Raw genomic sequence first — 19,357 nt, forward strand, 5'->3', positions numbered from 1 at the left:
AATTTAACTGATTTAATACAAAAGTAAATAAAACTTCATTCATCATTAGAATCAATACTCCCACCCAACCTAATTTTAGTTTCACACAAGCAGTCAAGCAGCCCAGGTGCTGTAATTGGTCAACAGTCAGTGACCTCACAGCCATGAGGCGGGGCCTGAGGGCCGAGCAGAGCCTTCGATAGGCTCTGAATCAAGCAGGCGTGTCATGCCAGCTGTCAATCACCCAACTTAATGAATACTGATTTTGGGCTGTTTAAAGAATAAAGAAGAAAGATAAATGTGCCCATTTTGACATATTTTATTTTGTGTTTGGTTTTTTTGGGTAACTTTTTAATGCTGTTGCACCATGCAGAATATAAAATTATCTATTCTAGTTTAGAATAGAAATTATTTTGTTTTGGAATTTGACATTATCAACTTTCTTCAAAAAGATATAGGGAGGGCTGAGCCCGTCTTGCCCATTGTCCACTAGTGCCTTCCTAACATTTTAGTCTAGTTTGTATTTGGTTGATGAAATTGTCAGTATATTTAGTCATAGTTTTAGTCAACATGGCTTCGTTGTTATGTAGTTTTTGTCAGTGAAAAAAGGTAGTCGACGAAAACATTTCGTCATAGTTTTCTTAATATATTTCTTATTCCACGATTTTTGTAACCCATTCTTCACCCCTGTGTCAATTATCTAATGTGATCCTGGGCTCTACACACCCTCCGCCAACCTAGTCCCCATATATGGGGGACATGGGGAGAGCAACGGACTTGAACTCATGCTTCCTTCATGCCTGAGTGTGCCTGAGTGTCCAAGTTGCTCCCTGGTTTCCCTGGTTGGACGTAGTGCGTGGAAGGAACACGTTATTCCAACCAGTTCCCCTCCATCAGGCGCCCCGGCTGGCCAGGGGGAGGCAGTTTAGAGACCAGGATTACTGCATGTTTTTTGTGAGGGTACCTACCCTAGGGGACACGGAGAGAACATGTGAGGGTACCTACCCTAGGGGACACGGGGAGAACATGTGAGGGTACCTACCCTAGGGGACACGGGGAGAACATGTGAGGGTACCTACCCTAGGGGACACGGGGTGAACATGTGAGGGTACCTACCCTAGGGGACACGGGGAGAACATGTGAGGGTACCTACCCTATAGGGGACACGGGGAGAACATGTGAGGGTACCTACCCTAGGGGACACGGGGAGAACATGTGAGGGTACCTATCCTAGGGGACACGGGGAGAACATGCAAACTCCACACAGAAAGGCCCTTTCGCCAACCCCGCCTCGGGTATGGGCACTGATGACGCGGAGGAGGAAACACGCCGCCAGCACCCCAACAGCGCCCGCAGAGATGGGCAGTATTTGAAATACATGTATTTGAAATACGTATTTGAAATACTTTTTTGTATTTTGTAATTTATATTTTGCTGGGATGGAAGAAATGAGATGTATTTTGTATCTAAATACTTTCAGATCTAGTATTTTCTGTATTTCAAATACATAAAATACTTTTTAATGTCATTTTACACAGCCTCAGGTTTAAACTGTAGGGGCAAAACACATGCACCCACACACACCGTGGGCACATTTGAGCCGACAGGCGCGGCCAAAGGAAGCTGACTGACGACGTCTTTCCGGAGTTTTAGACAGCTGATGGATGGAAAAGAAGCTCCACCCCCGCGGCTGACTGCCTCGACTGACAGATTCCCGGAAACGCTCTCCTCCGCGGCAGTCAGCCGAGGGGGTGGAGCTTCTTTTCCATCCACCAGCTGTCTAAAAACTCGGAAATGACGTAAAATACAGCTTCTTCTGTCCGCGCATGGAATCTAAAGTGTGCTTAGGCCCACACACAACACAACACAATGTGTGATGTCACTTCTGATTGACTTACACTCATTGAACCACAAATGAGAGGCAGAGTAGGACGGGCCTTGAGTTGAGACTTTACCTCACATCTCCAAGTTGCAACTAAATGATTACTTGTTCCCCAGAGATAAAAGGTGTATTAATCTAAACTGATTATTGGATATTGCAAGCTAAGGCAAGCTTACAACAGGACATATTTAAATATTAGTAAAGTAGTGGAAGGTGGAGGGAGGCTTTAGAGCTGGGCATGTCTGACTCTGTGGACAAGCAGAACATAAAAATTAACAGTTGCCACCTAGTGGCACAACTGCTGTTTGTTTTAAACAGCAGTTCAATATAAAACCTGTCCATGCCCTCTTTGAACTCTTAAATGGTGATTCATACTTTAAACTAGACCATTTACATTTTAGATGAGTCACCACTTTTTTGAGTTTATAGTAAATCAGCTTTCATTTATCCTTAGTAGCCTCACTGTTCCTTTTAGCCTTTATTATAATGAAGTGCCCTTTTGTTGTGGCATCACGCTGTTCAGGTTAAATTATTAATGGTAATTAAAGGTATATTCAGTGATTTCACTTAATTCAAATATCACTCCTTTTGTTTTGTTGTGATAATCCTCCCTACTATAGAGTGTGCTGATCATATAAGGAGGTCCTCCCTGTTCCTCCCTGGGGGGGGGGGGGGGGGTCAAAAGACCGTAGGTTTCGTTTTTGGCTAGGTGGCCTAGCCTTCATCCAATCAGGATAGAGAGGGGCCTTCCACCAATCATGATTGAACGGGGCTTGGTGTGTGTGCTGTTACAGCCTGTTGCGTTTCTCCCCACTGTAGTGCGTGCATGTGCACATCTTGTTACCGGGGAAGACCGGGGGGGTTTCCAAATCACTGAATGCTCCTTTAATTGATAATCTATTCATCTTAGTCATTAGTATCTTGTTTACTTATCTTGTTTTTTTATTGTTGGTTTAAATGTAAATTGGTGGTAGGCCTAATCAATCAATCAATCAATCTCTTTCTACATTTTTCTCGAGGTAGAAGTCAAAGAGGAGTGACAGTGATGAATCAGATGGCCAATTCATTCCTTTGTGGGTCCTGTTTGATACAGTTATAGCACATTGATTTGCTTAAAATATAAAGTGTATCATTCTTAATAACCTTCAATGTATTAGACCAGTGGTAACCAACCTTTTCATGCCCAAGAGCCCATTTTATTCCCAATTGTAAGCCATGATCTATTCTACCACTAAAATTTGTTAAAAAAAACACTTGTTTTTTGCGATGTGTGCACACATCCAGAGACTATAGTTTAAGAATAAATAACTGATAGTTATATAATTAATGCCTAAATATTAAGACAAATGTATTAGAAATATACATATTATTATTATTATCTTATTTGTTTAGGCTTTTTTTAATAAAACAAAACGCAAAGGACATGCAATTAATTGCTTATATAGCACAATATTTAGTTTCTCAGTTCGATGAATATTCACATTTACAGATGTTCAAATGACAAATGCATACAAATGCACACAGTACATATACAGTATATATACCAATAAAGCGAAAAGTGGAGATGTCATGTTTAAGATCATTGAAATGAATGGCAACAGGATAATCACGGTCATTTCTTCGAATAGAGCTCTTATGTTCACTCATTCTCTGTTTTAACTGTCTAGTAGTTTTCCCAATATATGCTAAACCACAGGGACATTTGATCATGTATACCACATGGGTTGAGACACAAGTATATATACAGAACTGTTGACAAAAACAAAGAAAAAAGAAAAAAAGTCACCACATATTCTCCTCACTCTCGTAAGATAAAGGCTATGTTCAAAAAGCACTGGCACATTTTAACCTCTGAGTCTCTGACCCTGAATTATTGTCATTATTTAAGTACCCTCCCTTGTTTTCTTTTAAACGAGTAAAAAATGTAAAAGACCAACTTGTACATTCTGACTTTCAGTCCCCTAAGGTTTCACTTAGACAGACCTTATTGAGTCCTCTGCCACAGGGCAATTATCCATGTGGCCATTGTGCCCAGTGTGGTAATACACACAAGACGTCCTCTTTTAATCACCCCCATACTGGAAAGAAGTTCAAGATTAACAGCATTATAACTTGTGTCTCAACCGGTATACATGATCAAATGTCCCTGTGGTTTAGCATATATTGGGAAAACTACTAGACAGTTAAAACAGAGAATGAGTGAACATAAGAGCTCTATTCGAAGAAATGACCGTGAATATCCTGTTGCCATTCATTTCAATGATCTTAAACATGACATCTCCACTTGTAGTCTGGTAGTCAAGTCAAACTACCAGCCAGAGGTGGTAACCATGATGTCCTGCTCAAACAACGCGAGGCTTACTGGATACACACATTGCAAACCCTCTACCCGAAAGGGTTGAATGATGAGCTATTATTAAATGTTATGCTGTAATCCATAAAATGTATTAATTATATTATTGATTTGAACTTCATGTCCAGTGGGGTACTAAAAGCACCATGTGTCTTCTTTTTTATCCTTTATGTCCACTCTTGTTTGAGTATGGACCTTTTTGACATTTATTTACTTATTTAATTGTATGTTGATTTCCTTATGTATTATGGCATGACTTATATATTATTCCCTGTATTGTTGTAATTGGTGACTTTCAATAATATACTAGGAATGTTCTACAGAAGTACTGCACCTTTAAGTCACATGACTGGGTTCTTCACAGCTGCTATCTGATGAATGATTACTATATACAATTTGATTGGTTGTCTAAACCTACTGTTGTGTATTTAATGAATGTCAGCCTATTCTCAAACTATGCCTGAAGAAGGCCGAAAGGCCGAAAGGTTGCTATGACTCTTTAAAATAAAGTTCTTGAACCAGCAAGTGGCGGAGTGCGGGTCTCTCCTCCTTCCTCATGCCACAGACATACAACATTTGTGATCAATACAGATTTTGATGGCATCGTGACGACGAGCTGTGCGGCCTCTCTCCTTTCTCAGTCATAGTTATCTCCTGCGGTCAGCACCTCCCCACTACTGGTGTGCGCTCCTACCTTCCTGTTTGTGTGATCAATAATTTGACCATGAATACATAATAAACTAAATGTGCTGCACATTTTTTAAATTATACTAGAATAATACAGAAAAGTCAATTTACGGCACTTGGCCTATAATGACATGCCCCAACAAAATGGAGATGCCAGGGTAAAGAAAACCTTACGACCACCAGGTGACTATAAGACGGTCATTAACTGTGGCATGATGAAAGTTTATTCCATATTTGAGGTTTCAATAATTGGGTCTCATCAGTACAGTTAGTGCTTCCATCGCATGTTACATAACATGAGAAAAGGGCCATTTAGGTGCAGAGGTGAGTGGGTGCGTGTTATATGGTTATTGTAGAGACTGCTTGCTTTTCAGAGGACAGGGTTGCTTGAGGTCAGGAGGAGATCAAGTTCTACCAGTTCTACCTTATCAAACCGAAACTATTTGGTTTGGTACGGTAGCTTCGATAGTTGGTGACATCTTGATGAGACATCCTAGAGACAGTCTTAGACCTTGCATAGCTGTGATGTCATGCATGACAATGGAACAATGGAAACAGAAAGATAAGAGTCAAAACCATCATGTACATGTACGTACATGATGAGTGATTAGATAACGATAAAAAGAGCATGCCAGGATTTAAAGGAATGCACTGTCACAACTAGTTCCATGCAAGGGCTACTGTAACTTTGATCATAGGTGAACAAGCTTCTAAGTGGAGATTGTGGAAGTTGTGCATAATAGTCAAACAAACAAACTCCACATGTCTGGGGCCATCACTGCGAGCTATTCTAAATGCACGTTCTGTGTATTGGTAGTGATGGACTGCCTGTCAGTCTGACACCCGCTCACACCGGCCTCTACTTGAATGGCTTGTGCGAGCTACTGGTAGCTCGCGAACCCCTGGTTGGTTACCCCTGTATTAGACATTCTGACAGGTCATTAATTTAATATTTGGCAATTAATTATGAATTTACTTATTATATACATTTTAATGAAAATGTATTTTCAAAATACAAAATACGTATTTGTATCTCAAATACATTTCTCAGACCAGTATTTGTTTTTTTGTATTTAAATACATTCTGTGACCCAGTATTTGTATTTTGTAACAAAATACATTTTCAATGTATTTTTCCCATCTCTGAGCGCCCGGAGCCGGAATCAAACCCAGGACCTTCTAGCTGTGAGGCGACAGCACTATACCGACTGTGCCACCGTGCCCTCGTCATAGTTTTAGTCGACGAAAACAACACTGCTGTACACACCTCCTATACCGCGCACCAGTACATGACGGATAGAGAGATGGAGGAAATATCAATAAAGATGTCGTGTTCCAATATTAGTACGTCACCATTTAGCAATAATAACGTTGATACAGACCTGAAAGTAGCCCAGCACGAACACAGCCAGTCCGATGCCGACATAATAGAAGGCGAAATTGGTCATCTCATATTCAATGTCCAGGATTCTGTAAAATCACAAATCGGTGTTTAAATCACTTAATCCATTCTGGGCGGGAACCCCTTTTGGTGTTTTAAAGCATCATGTTATACTTTAGCTATTGAAAAATAGCAGATCTACAAGCTCGTAGCGCGGCACCGAGTGCCGCGCTATGAACTTGTAGGTCTGCTATTTTTGAAAAATCGTGAAAATGTGCCTCAAATCTTTGAATATTATATTCTTTCAGAGTGAACATCCAGGTACCTGGAACAACATATTTTCAGATGGGGGTCGGCGGCCAATTACATATATAGTTTTTGCGGTCCTTGCCATGAAATATTGAGCACCACTGATATATTAGAAACATAAGGTATTTAATGATTTAGGAGACCATTTTCTAAAAATTTCGACGACTCCCCAACGTACCCACAGGAGCGCCCCTCCAGAGGTTCCGGCAGCGAGTGGTTCCACGCCGAGCCGTTCAACGACTCCCATCCCGACTGGTTGAGGAAGGCGTAGGTCTGGCCGTAGGCCTATAGGGTGGAGGGATGGAGATCGTTACAATGTATTGATAACGACCACCGTATCGACTGGCCGTAGGCCTATAGGGTGGAGGGATGGAGATCGTTACAATGTATTGATAACGACCACCATATCGACTGGCCGTAGGCCTATAGGGTGGAGGGATGGAGATTGTTCAGGTTTGTTTTTTTCCGGTTCTGGGGTTTAGAGCTCCATCCCTACCTCGGTGTAGTTCTGGGGTTCTTGGGTTGTTAGTTCAGTTCTGGGGTTCTGGGGTTTGTAGTTCTGGGGTTTGGAGCTCCATCCCTACCTGGGTGTAGTTCTGGGGTTCTGGGGTTTGTAGTTCAGTTCTGGGGTCTTGGGGTTTGTAGTTCTGGGGTTTGGAGCTCCATCCCTACCTGGGTGTAGTTCTGGGGTTTGTAGTTCTGGGGTTTGTAGTTCTGGGGGTTTGGTGATCCATCCCTACCTGGGTGTAGTTCTACCTGGGTGTAGTTCTGGGGTTTTTAGTTCTGGGGTTTGGAGCTCCATCCCTACCTGGGTGTGGTTCTGGGGTTTGTAGTTCTGGGGTTTGTAGTTCTGGGGGTTTGGAGATCCATCCCTACCTGGGTGTAGTTCTACCTGGGTGTAGTTCTGGGGTTTGTAGTTCTGGGGTTTGTAGTTCTGGGGTTTGGAGCTCCATCCCTACCTGGGTGTAGTTCTGGGGTTTGTAGTTCTGGGGGTTTGGAGCTCCATCCCTACCTGGGTGTAGTTCTGGGGTTTGTAGTTCTACCTGGGTGTAGTTCTGGGGTTTGTAGTTCTACCTGGGTGTAGTTCTGCTTCCACTGTATGGTGTTGTTGAAGCACTCCTTCCTGTCGTCGCTGAGCTCGTTGAGTTCGATGTCGTAGTCGATGAAGGTGTCGGTGAGCATCCCGAACACCAGCAGCATGAGAGGCTGGGCCGAGCCGTGGAGCACAGCGCACACGCTGCCCAGAACCATCCTCAGAACCTCCCGGGAGCTGGCGAAGCGGAACTGCCCCACGCACGCACGCACGCACGCACGCACGCAACGCGCACACACACACACACACACACACACACACACACACACACACACACACACACACACACACACACACACACACACACACACACACACACACACAATCAATATATTAGGACTATAAGGTACATTTTGAGATAATAGTTGGACAGGAAGCAGAGCTGGAGAAGGAATCAAAGAAGAAGTTGGCTATATGCCAGTGGTTTGGTGCAAAACCTTTCCATGTCAAGGACCCCCAAATTGACACTAATTAGCCCCGCGGACCCCCATTTGAAAATATATGCCATGCAGGGACCCCCATAAGAGAAGATCTTTATGGCTTTAGCAGTGACTCTCAAGGACCCCCATTGACCTGCAATATAGGCTACAGAACCCCATTTAATGGCATTTCTATCTTTGAGACCCCAATTCTTATTGTAAAATCCATATTAATTTAACTCTGAGAGTGTATACATACAGATGGAACCAGGGTCCATTTGGTTCCATTTGTACACTCTCTGAGTTACAGACCCATAAGGGTCCATTTGGTTCCATTTGTACACTCTCTGAGTTATACAGACCCATAAGGGTCCATTTGGTTCCATTTGTACACTCTCTGAGTTATACAGACCCATAAGGGTCCATTTGGTTCCATTTGTACACTCTCAGAGTTACAGACCCATAAGGGTCCATTTGGTTCCATTTGTACACTCTCAGAGTTACAGACCCATAAGGGTCCATTTGGTTCCATGTGTACACTCTCAGTTACAGACCCATAAGGGTCCATTTGGTTCCATTTGTACACTCTCTGAGTTACAGACCCATAAGGGTCCATTTGGTTCCATTTGTACACTCTCAGAGTTACAGACCCATAAGGGTCCATTTGGTCCATTTGTACACTCTCTGAGTTACAGACCCATAAGGGTCCATTTGGTTCCATTTGTACACTCTCAGAGTTACAGACCCATAAGGGTCCATTTGATTCCATTTGTACACTCTCTGAGTTACAGACCCATAAGGGTCCATTTGGTTCCATTTGTACACTCTCAGAGTTACAGACCCATAAGGGTCCATTTGGTTCCATTTGTACACTCTCTGAGTTACACAGACCCATAAGGGTCCATTTGGTTCCATTTGTACACTCTCAGAGTTACACAGACCCATAAGGGTCCATTTGGTTCCATTTGTACACTCTCAGAGTGACAGACCCATAAGGGTCCATTTGGTTCCATTTATACACTCTCTGAGTTACAGACCCATAAGGGTCCATTTGGTTCCATTTGTACACTCTCTGAGTTACAGACCCATAAGGGTCCATTTGGTTCCATTTGTACACTCTCAGAGTTACAGACCCATAAGGGTCCATTTGGTTCCATTTGTACACTCTCAGAGTTACAGACCCATAAGGGTCCATTTGGTTCCATTTGTACACTCTCAGAGTTGCAGACCCATAAGGGTCCATTTGGTTCCATTTGTACACTCTCAGAGTTACAGACCCATAAGGGTCCATTTGGTTCCATTTGTACACTCTCAGAGTTACAGACCCATAAGGGTCCATTTGGTTCCATTTGTACACTCTCAGAGTTACACAGACCCATAAGGGTCCATTTGGTTCCAAACTATCATTTAGCTGGGGGATCCACTGGAACTCCCTCAAGGACCCCTGGGGTCCCCGGACTCCACTTTGAGAACCACTAGGCTATGCTTTAGACATTTCAGTGCATGTTGACAAGACACATGTAATAAGGGCTCCATGGGTTCCATTTTCGTCACCCCTTATGATCACAACGTGTCAATGTAGATTGGGCTAGTTGAACTATTCAAAAATGTTTTTAAAAATAGTAAAAAAAAAAAAAAAAAAGGCAAAGAAGTTTAGGAATTAAGGGGTTTATAGCGGTGACGAAAATGGAGCCCATTACGTCTCACACTGGAAATGGAGCCCATTACGTCTGACACTGGAAATGGAGCCCATTATGTCTGACACTGGAAATGGAGCCCATTACGTCTGACACTGGAAATGGAGCCCATTACGTCTGACACTGGAAATGGAGCCCATTACGTCTGACACTGGAAATGGAGCCCATTACGTCTGACACTGGAAATGGAGCCCATTACGTCTCACACTGAAAATGGAGCCCATTACGTCTGACACTGGCAATTGAGCCCATTACGTCTGACACTGGAAATTGAGCCCATTACGTCTCACACTGGAAATGGAGCCCATTACGTCTCACACTGGAAATGGAGCCCATTACGTATGACACTGGAAATGGAGCCCATTACGTCTGACACTGAAAATTGAGCCCATTACGTCTCACACTGGAAATGGAGCCCATTACGTCTGACACTGGAAATGGAGCCCATTACGTCTGACACTGGAAATGGAGCCCATTACGTCTGACACTGGAAATGTAGCCCATTACGTCTGACACTGGAAATGGAGCCCATTACGTCGCACACTGGAAATGGAGCCCATTACGTCTCACACTGGCAATGGAGCCCATTACGTCTCAAACTGGAAATGGAGCCCATTACGTCTCACACTGGAAATGGAGCCCATTACGTCTGACACTGGAAATGGAGCCCATTATGTCTGACACTGGAAATGGAGCCCATTACGTCTCACACTGGAAATGGAGCCCATTATGTCTAACACTGGAAATGGAGCCCATTACGTCTCACACTGGAAATGGAGCCCATTACATCTCACACTGGAAATGGAGCCCATTACGTCTCACACTGGAAATGGAGCCCATTACGTCTGACACTGGAAATGGAGCCCATTACGTCTCACACTGGAAATGGAGCCCATTACATCTCACACTGGAAATGGAGCCCATTACGTCTCACACTGGAAATGGAGCCCATTACGTCTCACACTGGAAATGGAGCCCATTACGTCTGACACTGGAAATGGAGCCCATTACGTCTGACACTGGAAATGGAGCCCATTACGTCTGATACTGGAAATGGAGCCCATTACGTCTGACACTGGAAATGGAGCCCATTACGTCTCACACTGGAAATGGAGCCCATTACGTCTCACACTAGAAATGGAGCCCATTACGTCTCACACTGGAAATGGAGCCCATTACGTCTCACACTGGAAATGGAGCCCATTACGTCTCACACTGGAAATGGAGCCCATTACGTCTCACACTGGAAATGGAGCCCATTACGTCTGCTACTGGAAATGGAGCCCATTACGTCTGACACTGGAAATGGAGCCCATTACGTCTCACACTGGAAATGGAGCCCATTACGTCTGACACTGGAAATGGATCCCATTATGTCTCACACTGGAAATGGAGCCCATTACGTCTCACACTGGAAATGGAGCCCATTACGTCTCACACTGGAAATGGAGCCCATTACGTCTGACACTGGAAATGGAGCCCATTACGTCTCACACTGGAAATGGAGCCCATTACGTCTCACACTGAAAATGGAGCCCATTACATCTCACACTGGAAATGGAGCCCATTACGTCTCACACTGGAAATGGAGCCCATTACGTCTGACACTGGAAATGGAGCCCATTACGTTTCACACTGGAAATGGAGCCCATTACGTCTCACACTGGAAATGGAGCCCATTACGTTTCACACTGGAAATGGAGCCCATTACGTCTGACACTGGAAATGGAGGTCAAACCATTGGTATACATTCAACCAGGGCAGCACATTTTGATTTTAGTTTTAGTCGTATAGTCTCTTGAATAGTTTTCATTTAGTTTTAGTCACATTTTAGTCACCTGGAATATTTTAGTGTTGGTCTAGTTTTAGTCGACTAAATGTCATAAATGTCATAGTGGCAGCGGTGGCCGAACGGATTGCAGAGCGGTCTTGATACCGGAAGGTCGCCAGTTCGAATCAGCGGTCCGACACGTTGAAATTACCACCACTGAAGTGCCCTTGAACAAGGCATTGAACCACTACGATGAAATGCTCTATGAGCAGGGCCTGGCTGGAAACAAGTTCTTGAGCTTAGCCCAGATAACCTGGGTAAATATAGTAATTGTCTCCACCAGGCCATTTCATAAGATTTTAGTCGACTAAATCTACAGTTGATTTAGTCGACTAAAATGTATTTTGGCGGGCCTTGATGCCGTCATAATGGCTGATTTTACACTTGCTGAAAATAGCTGATAGCTACAAGCTATTTATAGTCTAGTTTTAGTCGACTCAATATAATTTAGTCGACTAAAATGTATTTTGGCGGGCATTGATGCCGCCATGATGACTGATTTCACACATGTTGAACAGTTGAAAATAGCAGATCTACAAGCTCACAACACGTCGCGCTGTGACGCGTTGTGAGCTTGTAGATCTGCTATTTTCAGCATGCAACCAAGTGTAAAATGACTTATACTGGATCTCTTGTCCACTAGTCCCTTCCTATAGCATTTTAGTCTAGTTTTTATCTGTTGACAAAATTGTCAATATGTTAGTCTTAGTTTTAGTCATCGTAGCTTAGTTTTAATTTAGTTTCCATTTAGTTTTCGTCAGTGAAATAAGGTAGTCGACGGACATTTTTCGTCTTAGTTTTAGTCGACGAAAACAACACTGCATTCAAGTAGGTCTGCAGTCCAGCCTTACCAGCTGGAAGAAACCGACCCTGATCGCCGGAACCTCTTTCTTCTCCTGGGCCCTGCGAGAAAAAGAGAGAAAAGTGACATGGATTTGAAGTTCATCATCCCATTTTGACCTGAGATCAGATTCTAAAAATGTCTTCCACATCCTGACAGTTTTCTGAATGGTTGGAAGACACAACCTTGACTCTAAATGACCGTCTAAAAAAATTGGGTGAAAATAGTCTAAAAATGAAAGGTTTTTTTAGCAGTCTAGGCTTAGATTAGACGTTGAAACAACGTTGTTTCAACGTCTATATATAGAAGGTCTACATTTAGACCTTGATTAGCCAGGCTAATGAGACTATAATGACTAAAACTAAATGAAAACTATTCAAGAGACTATAATGACTAAAACTAAAACTAAAATAAAAAACAACGCTGCATAACTTCCACCTACTTGTCACTTTCCTTGGGGGTCGACATGGTCCTGCATCACAGCCAAACACAAAGACACAACACAGTGAACATCACAGCCAAACACAAAGACACAACACAGTAACACATCACAGCCAAACACAAAGACACAACACAGTAACACATCACAGCCAAACACAAAGACACAACACAGTGAACACATGGTCCTGCATCACAGCCAAACACAAAGACACAACACAGTAACACATCACAGCCAAACACAAAGACACAACACAGTGAACATCACAGCCAAACACAAAGACACAACACAGTAACACATCACAGCCAAACACAAAGACACAACACAGTGAACATCACAGCCAAACACAAAGACACAACACAGTAACACATCACAGCCAAACACAAAGACACAACACAGTAACACATCACAGCCAAACACAAAGACACAACACAGTAACACATCACAGCCAAACACAAAGACACAACACAGTGAACATCACAGCCAAACACAAAGACACAACACAGTGAACACATGGTCCTGCATCACAGCCAAACACAAAGACACAACACAGTGAACACATGGTCCTGCATCACAGCCAAACACAAAGACACAACACAGTGAACACATGGTCCTGCATCACAGCCAAACACAAAGACACAACACAGTGAACACATGGTCCTGCATCACAGCCAAACACAAAGACACAACACAGTGAACATCACAGCCAAACACAAAGACACAACACAGTGAACACATGGTCCTGCATCACAGCCAAACACAAAGACACAACACAGTGACATCACAGTGACATCACAGTGACATCACAGCCAAACACAAAGACACAACACAGTGACATCACAGTGAACATCACAGTGACATCACAGCCAAACACAAAGACACAACACAGTGAACATCACAGTGACATCACAGCCAAACACAAAGACACAACACAGTGACATCACAGTGACATCACAGCCAAACACAAAGACACAACACAGTGACATCACAGTGACATCACAGCCAAACACAAAGACACAACACAGTGACATCACAGTGACATCACAGCCAAACACAAAGACACAACACAGTGACATCACAGTGACATCACAGCCAAACACAAAGACACAACACAGTGAACACATGGTCCTGCATCACAGCCAAACACAAAGACACAACACAGTGACATCACAGTGACATCACAGCCAAACACAAAGACACAACACAGTGACATCACAGTGACATCACAGCCAAACACAAAGACACAACACAGTGACATCACAGTGACATCACAGCCAAACACAAAGACACATCACAGTGACATCACAGTGACATCACAGCCAAACACAAAGACACAACACAGTGACATCACAGTGACATCACAGCCAAACACAAAGACACAACACAGTGAACACATGGTTCTGCATCACAGCCAAACACAAAGACACAACACAGTGACATCACAGTGACATCACAGTGACATCACAGCCAAACACAAAGACACAACACAGTGACATCACAGTGACATCACAGCCAAACACAAAGACACAACACAGTGAACACATGGTCCTGCATCACAGCCAAACACAAAGACACAACACAGTGACATCACAGTGACATCACAGTGACATCACAGCCAAACACAAAGACACAACACAGTGACATCACAGTGACATCACAGTGACATCACAGTGACATCACAGCCAAACACAAAGACACAACACAGTGAACGACACTTGGTTTAAATCCATGTAGGCCTGACGTCAAAATAAAAAAAATAATATATATTGAAAGATTTGTGCCGCATTTTTACGACTTTTCAAAAATAGCAGATCTACAAGCTCGTGGCGCGCCACTCGGTGGCGCGCCACGAGCTTGTAGATCTGCTATTTTTCAATAGCTAAAGTATAACATAATGCTTAGTTAAAACACCAAAAGGGGTTCCCGTCCAGAATGGGATAAATCCCTCATACAACAACATATACTCTGAGAGACACAAAGTATACTTTAATACACACACAGTATAGTAATACTTACATATAGGAGCCATTTGGTTCTGCACCACGAGAAGAAAGAAACACAACTTTAGATGTTTTACATTTATATGTTGGCATTAGGGACGTCCCGATACACTCTTTTCGTTCCCGATCCGATCCCGATACCTCCATTTCTGTGTCAACCGATACCGAATACCGATACCAGAGAATAATATATATAGCCTAATAATAATACAAAAGAAAAGATGTTTTATTTTGAAGTCCACCGACCGGGAATAGAGTTTATAGCTATCTAGCTATATATCTCGTGTTGTGTTTTTAGCTATCTAGCTATATATCTCGTGTTGTGTTTTTAGCTATCTAGCTATATATCTCGTGTTGTGTTTATAGATATCTAGCTATATATCTGGTGTTGTGTTTATAGATATCTAGCTATATATCTCGTGTTGTGTTTTTAGCTATCTAGCTATATATCTGGTGTTGTGTTTATAGCTATCTAGCTATATATCTGGTGTTGTGTTTATAGTTATCTAGCTATATATCTGGTGTTGTGTTTATAGCTATCTAGCTATATATCTGGTGTTGTGTTTATAGTTATCTAGCTATATATCTTGTGTTGTGTTTATAGCTATCTAGCTATATATATCTGGTGTTGTGTTTATAGCTATCTAGCTATATATATATGGTGTTGTGTTTATAGCAGACTCCTCACTCAATTGTGCACTTGCAGTTTGGGGCATCTCCAAAGCAAACTCCACATGTCCCAACATTTTATTTACCTGCCATATAGTGTCAACCCCTTCCTTACCCCTGTGTGGGATCGCTGGTTAGATTGGCATATTGGCTGATACCGATATGAACTGATATGACCAAAATAGGGCCGATCTGATACTTTTCCGATACCGATAATAAAGTATCGGGACATCTCTAGTTGGCATATACCATATACCATTAACATCCTATATATAAGGCTTAGGCAAGATTTTCTAATTTTCATTATGATTTATGTCGCATGTGACGTGTCATGTGACGTGTCAAATCAAACTAGAGAGTTTTCATGATTCTGATTCCATTTCAAGCATTGAAATCCCTGGGTCGGCGGCTCGAATCCCGGCTCCTCCTGTCCACATGTCCTTGGGCAAGACACTGAACCCTACATTGCCTCCAGTGAGTCGGTCGGTGTGAGCTCGCCACCATTGGTGTGTGAACTTGTCGACTAAAACTAAGACGAAAAATGTCCGTCGACTACCTTTTTTCACTGACGGAAACTAAATGGAAACTAAATGAAAACTAAGCTGTGACGACTAAGACTAAGACTAATATACTGACAATTTCGTCAACAGCTAAAAACTAGAGTAAAATGTTAGGAAGGGACTAGTGGACAAGAGATCCAGTATAAGTGATTTTACAATTAGTTGCATGCTGAAAATAGCCGATCTACAAGCTCACAACGCGTCGCAGCGTGACGTGTTGTGAGCTTGTAGATTGGCTATTGTAAGTGTAAAATCAGTCATCATGGAGGCAGCAATGCCCGCCAAAATACATTTTAGACTAAAACTAGACTATAAACACTAAAACATTCCAGGTGACTAAAATGTGATGACCAAAACTAAATGAAAACTATTCAAGAGACTATAAATGACTAAAATCAAAAATGTTGCTGTCAAAATCAACACTGTATATGATATATTAATCTCATTAATATTATATTATATAATAATATATAAATGTACCTTCATCGGACAGCTGGTAGCCATCGTTGTCCTGTCCCAACTTCTTGATGCTTCGTAGCTTCACTGACCCGGCCGGCATCCTGACACATCTATAATTTAACCCATTGTGGTGTTTTAAGCATTATGTTATACTTTAGCTATTGAAAAACAGCAGATCTACAAGCTCATACGGTGGCGCGCTACGAGCTTGTAGGTCTGCTATTTTTGAAAAGTCGTGAAAATGTGGCGCAAATCTTTTTTTACTAAAATATTTGCTTCTGGGAGGAGGGTCCCTGGAACTACATATTTTGAGATTGGGGTCAGTGGCCCAATAGAGATCATTTTGAAGCCTTTTTTTGAATCGACCTCAGTCCAAAATGGGTTAAATATAACAGTTTGCCACATCAGCCACATCTATACAGACACATAACAGTTAACAGCCACATCCATAACTGTCCACAAAATATAACAGTTCTCAAACTATTTAATGTCAAGGACCCCTAGAATTATCTGTATTTGGCCCCCATCTGAAAGTATGTTGTTCCAAGCTCCACATATTGATCATTTTGTAATAAAAGCCTTTGTTTGTCCGTGTCGGACCCCAGGATCTTAATAAACAATAAACAAACTGGCATCAATGAATGTAGGATCAATATAAGTAAATTAATATATGTGATGACCAGATTTGACTGAGAGCCATGCCATCGCGCAAATTCCAGCTTTTCACCAGAGAAAAACGTTTTTTTTCTTTTTCTTTTTTTTCCAAAATGAGTTAATATCACAGGCAGACTCTTCACATACTAGAGCATGTCTGAAATAAGTGTCAGAGCTGAAATCGACATGTAAATATGAAATAAATGCTTAAACATGTAGCTAGGTGTAATGTTAGAGACCACAGAAGACATGTAAATATGAAATAAACGCTTAAACATGTAGCTAGGTGTAATGTTAGAGACCACAGAAGACATGTAAATATGAAATAAACGCTTAAACATGTAGCTACTAGCTAGGTGTAATGTTAGAGACCACAGCCTGTTTTGTCAACTCGCTGTTTCTCTGCAAGACATTACTCTATAAGCCATATCTCCAAAACTGGTGGGTCAAACTGAACAACCAATATGTCAATTTGAAGCTATGATTCCCTGCTTTCATGACACGAAAACAATGAAAATTCAAAAAAAATCCAATGGCAGTCCCTCAGTCAAATTTAGTCACAAATATTCTTCAGATTTCTTTGCCTTTTTGAAACTGTTACTTAACTTACTCCAACCTTCTTCTCTCTATAGCTGTCTCTGGTCTCTGGTTGTCTGCTAATTTATATATATATATATATATATATATATATATATATATATATATATGAACTTACCGGCACACGTTCCCTTTTTCCTGAACCGAGTCCTTTTCGAAATGGTCAACACTGCATCAAGGTCTGCAACCCCAATCCAAACAGCGGTCCTTATGACCAGGGAGCCAGCCTGTCAGCCTGTCAGTTACACCACAGTACAGTAGAATGGAGGGTCAGCCTGTCAGCCTGTCAGCTACACCACAGACCACAGCGGAATGGAGGGACACCACAGACCACAGCAGAATGGAGGGTGACACAGACCACAGCAGAATGGAGGGTGACACAGACCACAGCAGAATGGAGGGTGACACAGACCACAGCGGTATGGAGGGACACCACAGAAGTATGGAGGGACAGCGTGTCACCTATACACCACAGACCACAGCAGTATGGAGGGACAGCAGATCTAAGGTTTGTTGCCCTGTACCACCGACACGTGCTGTTATTGTGGGTTAAGGCTGTGTTGGAACTCGGGGTCAGATGGCTGTGTGTGTGTGTGTGTGTGTGTGTGTGTGTGTGTGTGTGTGTGTGTGTGCACGCGCGTGCGTCTGTGCGTGCGTGCGTGCGTGCGTGCGGAGGTAAGTGCCCTGGCGGTCTGTGTTGCCAAAGAGAGGCCAGTGACCTGCTAGGTTGTGCAAATATATACTTCAGCTCATCGTCAGGATATTCACATGATTTCATTTTTTTGTACTTGCATGGGAAAATTACAGGCGACTATAATTGATGCATATAAATTTAGGATAAGGGAAGGATCGAAGACCAATCAATCATCTGGACTCTGGAGGAGTACCGGGGAGGAGAATTTGTAAGAATGTAATAGAGTACAAATACTCCAGTCAGCATTAAGGACTGTAAACCTTTTAAACCAGTGAATATTAACTTTATCTTTACTGTTATAATGTTCAACTGTAACTCTATAGTAATACCTTTTAAGGATAAATACTTTAGAGGAAAACTATAATACTAAAAGGAGAGAATTAGGCAGAGAGTAAAAGTATCAGAGTATACCAGAATACCTCAGAATGAGTTTGACACCAGACACGGAAGAAGAGAAGTCACACCAGAGCTAATGATTTTCCATTTGATATATATTACAAATCACATCGGGAGAGAAATGGCAGGTCCGTACAGCGTTAAAACGATCTCTCCCTGACACATCATCAGTGACAACATTTTATACTACATAAGTCATAACATCCTTTTCACATGGGGAAGTAATGCATTTGGAGTTCAGAGGGTAATCAAAAGTGAATAATAGCGGCACCTATAGCTGGGAGGTGTATTTGGCACCCTAAAAATGACGGCCGTGCCGACTAATATAATGTCTTTAAGACGCAAATAGGAGAGCGAGGGAGACATGAAGTCTACCTAGCTACAAGGTCAAATAACATGTTTTCCAACAGATACGCT

General features: G+C 42.3%; 1 protein-coding gene across 1 annotated transcript in view; it reads right to left on the reverse strand.

Annotated features, from left to right (window-relative positions):
- The window catches only part of LOC306917152 (bile salt export pump-like), a gene marked incomplete at its 3' end in the record, with an annotated part of 44,263 nt that extends 25,191 nt beyond the window's left edge, over positions 1 to 19,072 (reverse strand). The window contains exons 1-8 of the mRNA XM_079495285.1: positions 18,964 to 19,072; positions 16,621 to 16,709; positions 14,928 to 14,946; positions 12,915 to 12,944; positions 12,483 to 12,534; positions 7,666 to 7,875; positions 6,770 to 6,876; positions 6,284 to 6,371 (exon numbers count right to left, since the gene is read on the reverse strand). Of these exons, the coding sequence (XP_079351411.1) occupies positions 6,284 to 6,371; positions 6,770 to 6,876; positions 7,666 to 7,875; positions 12,483 to 12,534; positions 12,915 to 12,944; positions 14,928 to 14,946; positions 16,621 to 16,699 (585 nt within the window). The remainder of the gene's footprint in view (positions 1 to 6,283; positions 6,372 to 6,769; positions 6,877 to 7,665; positions 7,876 to 12,482; positions 12,535 to 12,914; positions 12,945 to 14,927; positions 14,947 to 16,620; positions 16,710 to 18,963) is intronic.
- Between the last annotated feature and the right edge of the window lie 285 nt (positions 19,073 to 19,357).

This window comes from Electrona antarctica (genome assembly GCF_951216825.1).
Source record: "Electrona antarctica genome assembly, chromosome: 24".
In the NCBI taxonomy this organism is placed as follows: Eukaryota; Metazoa; Chordata; class Actinopteri; order Myctophiformes; family Myctophidae; genus Electrona; species Electrona antarctica.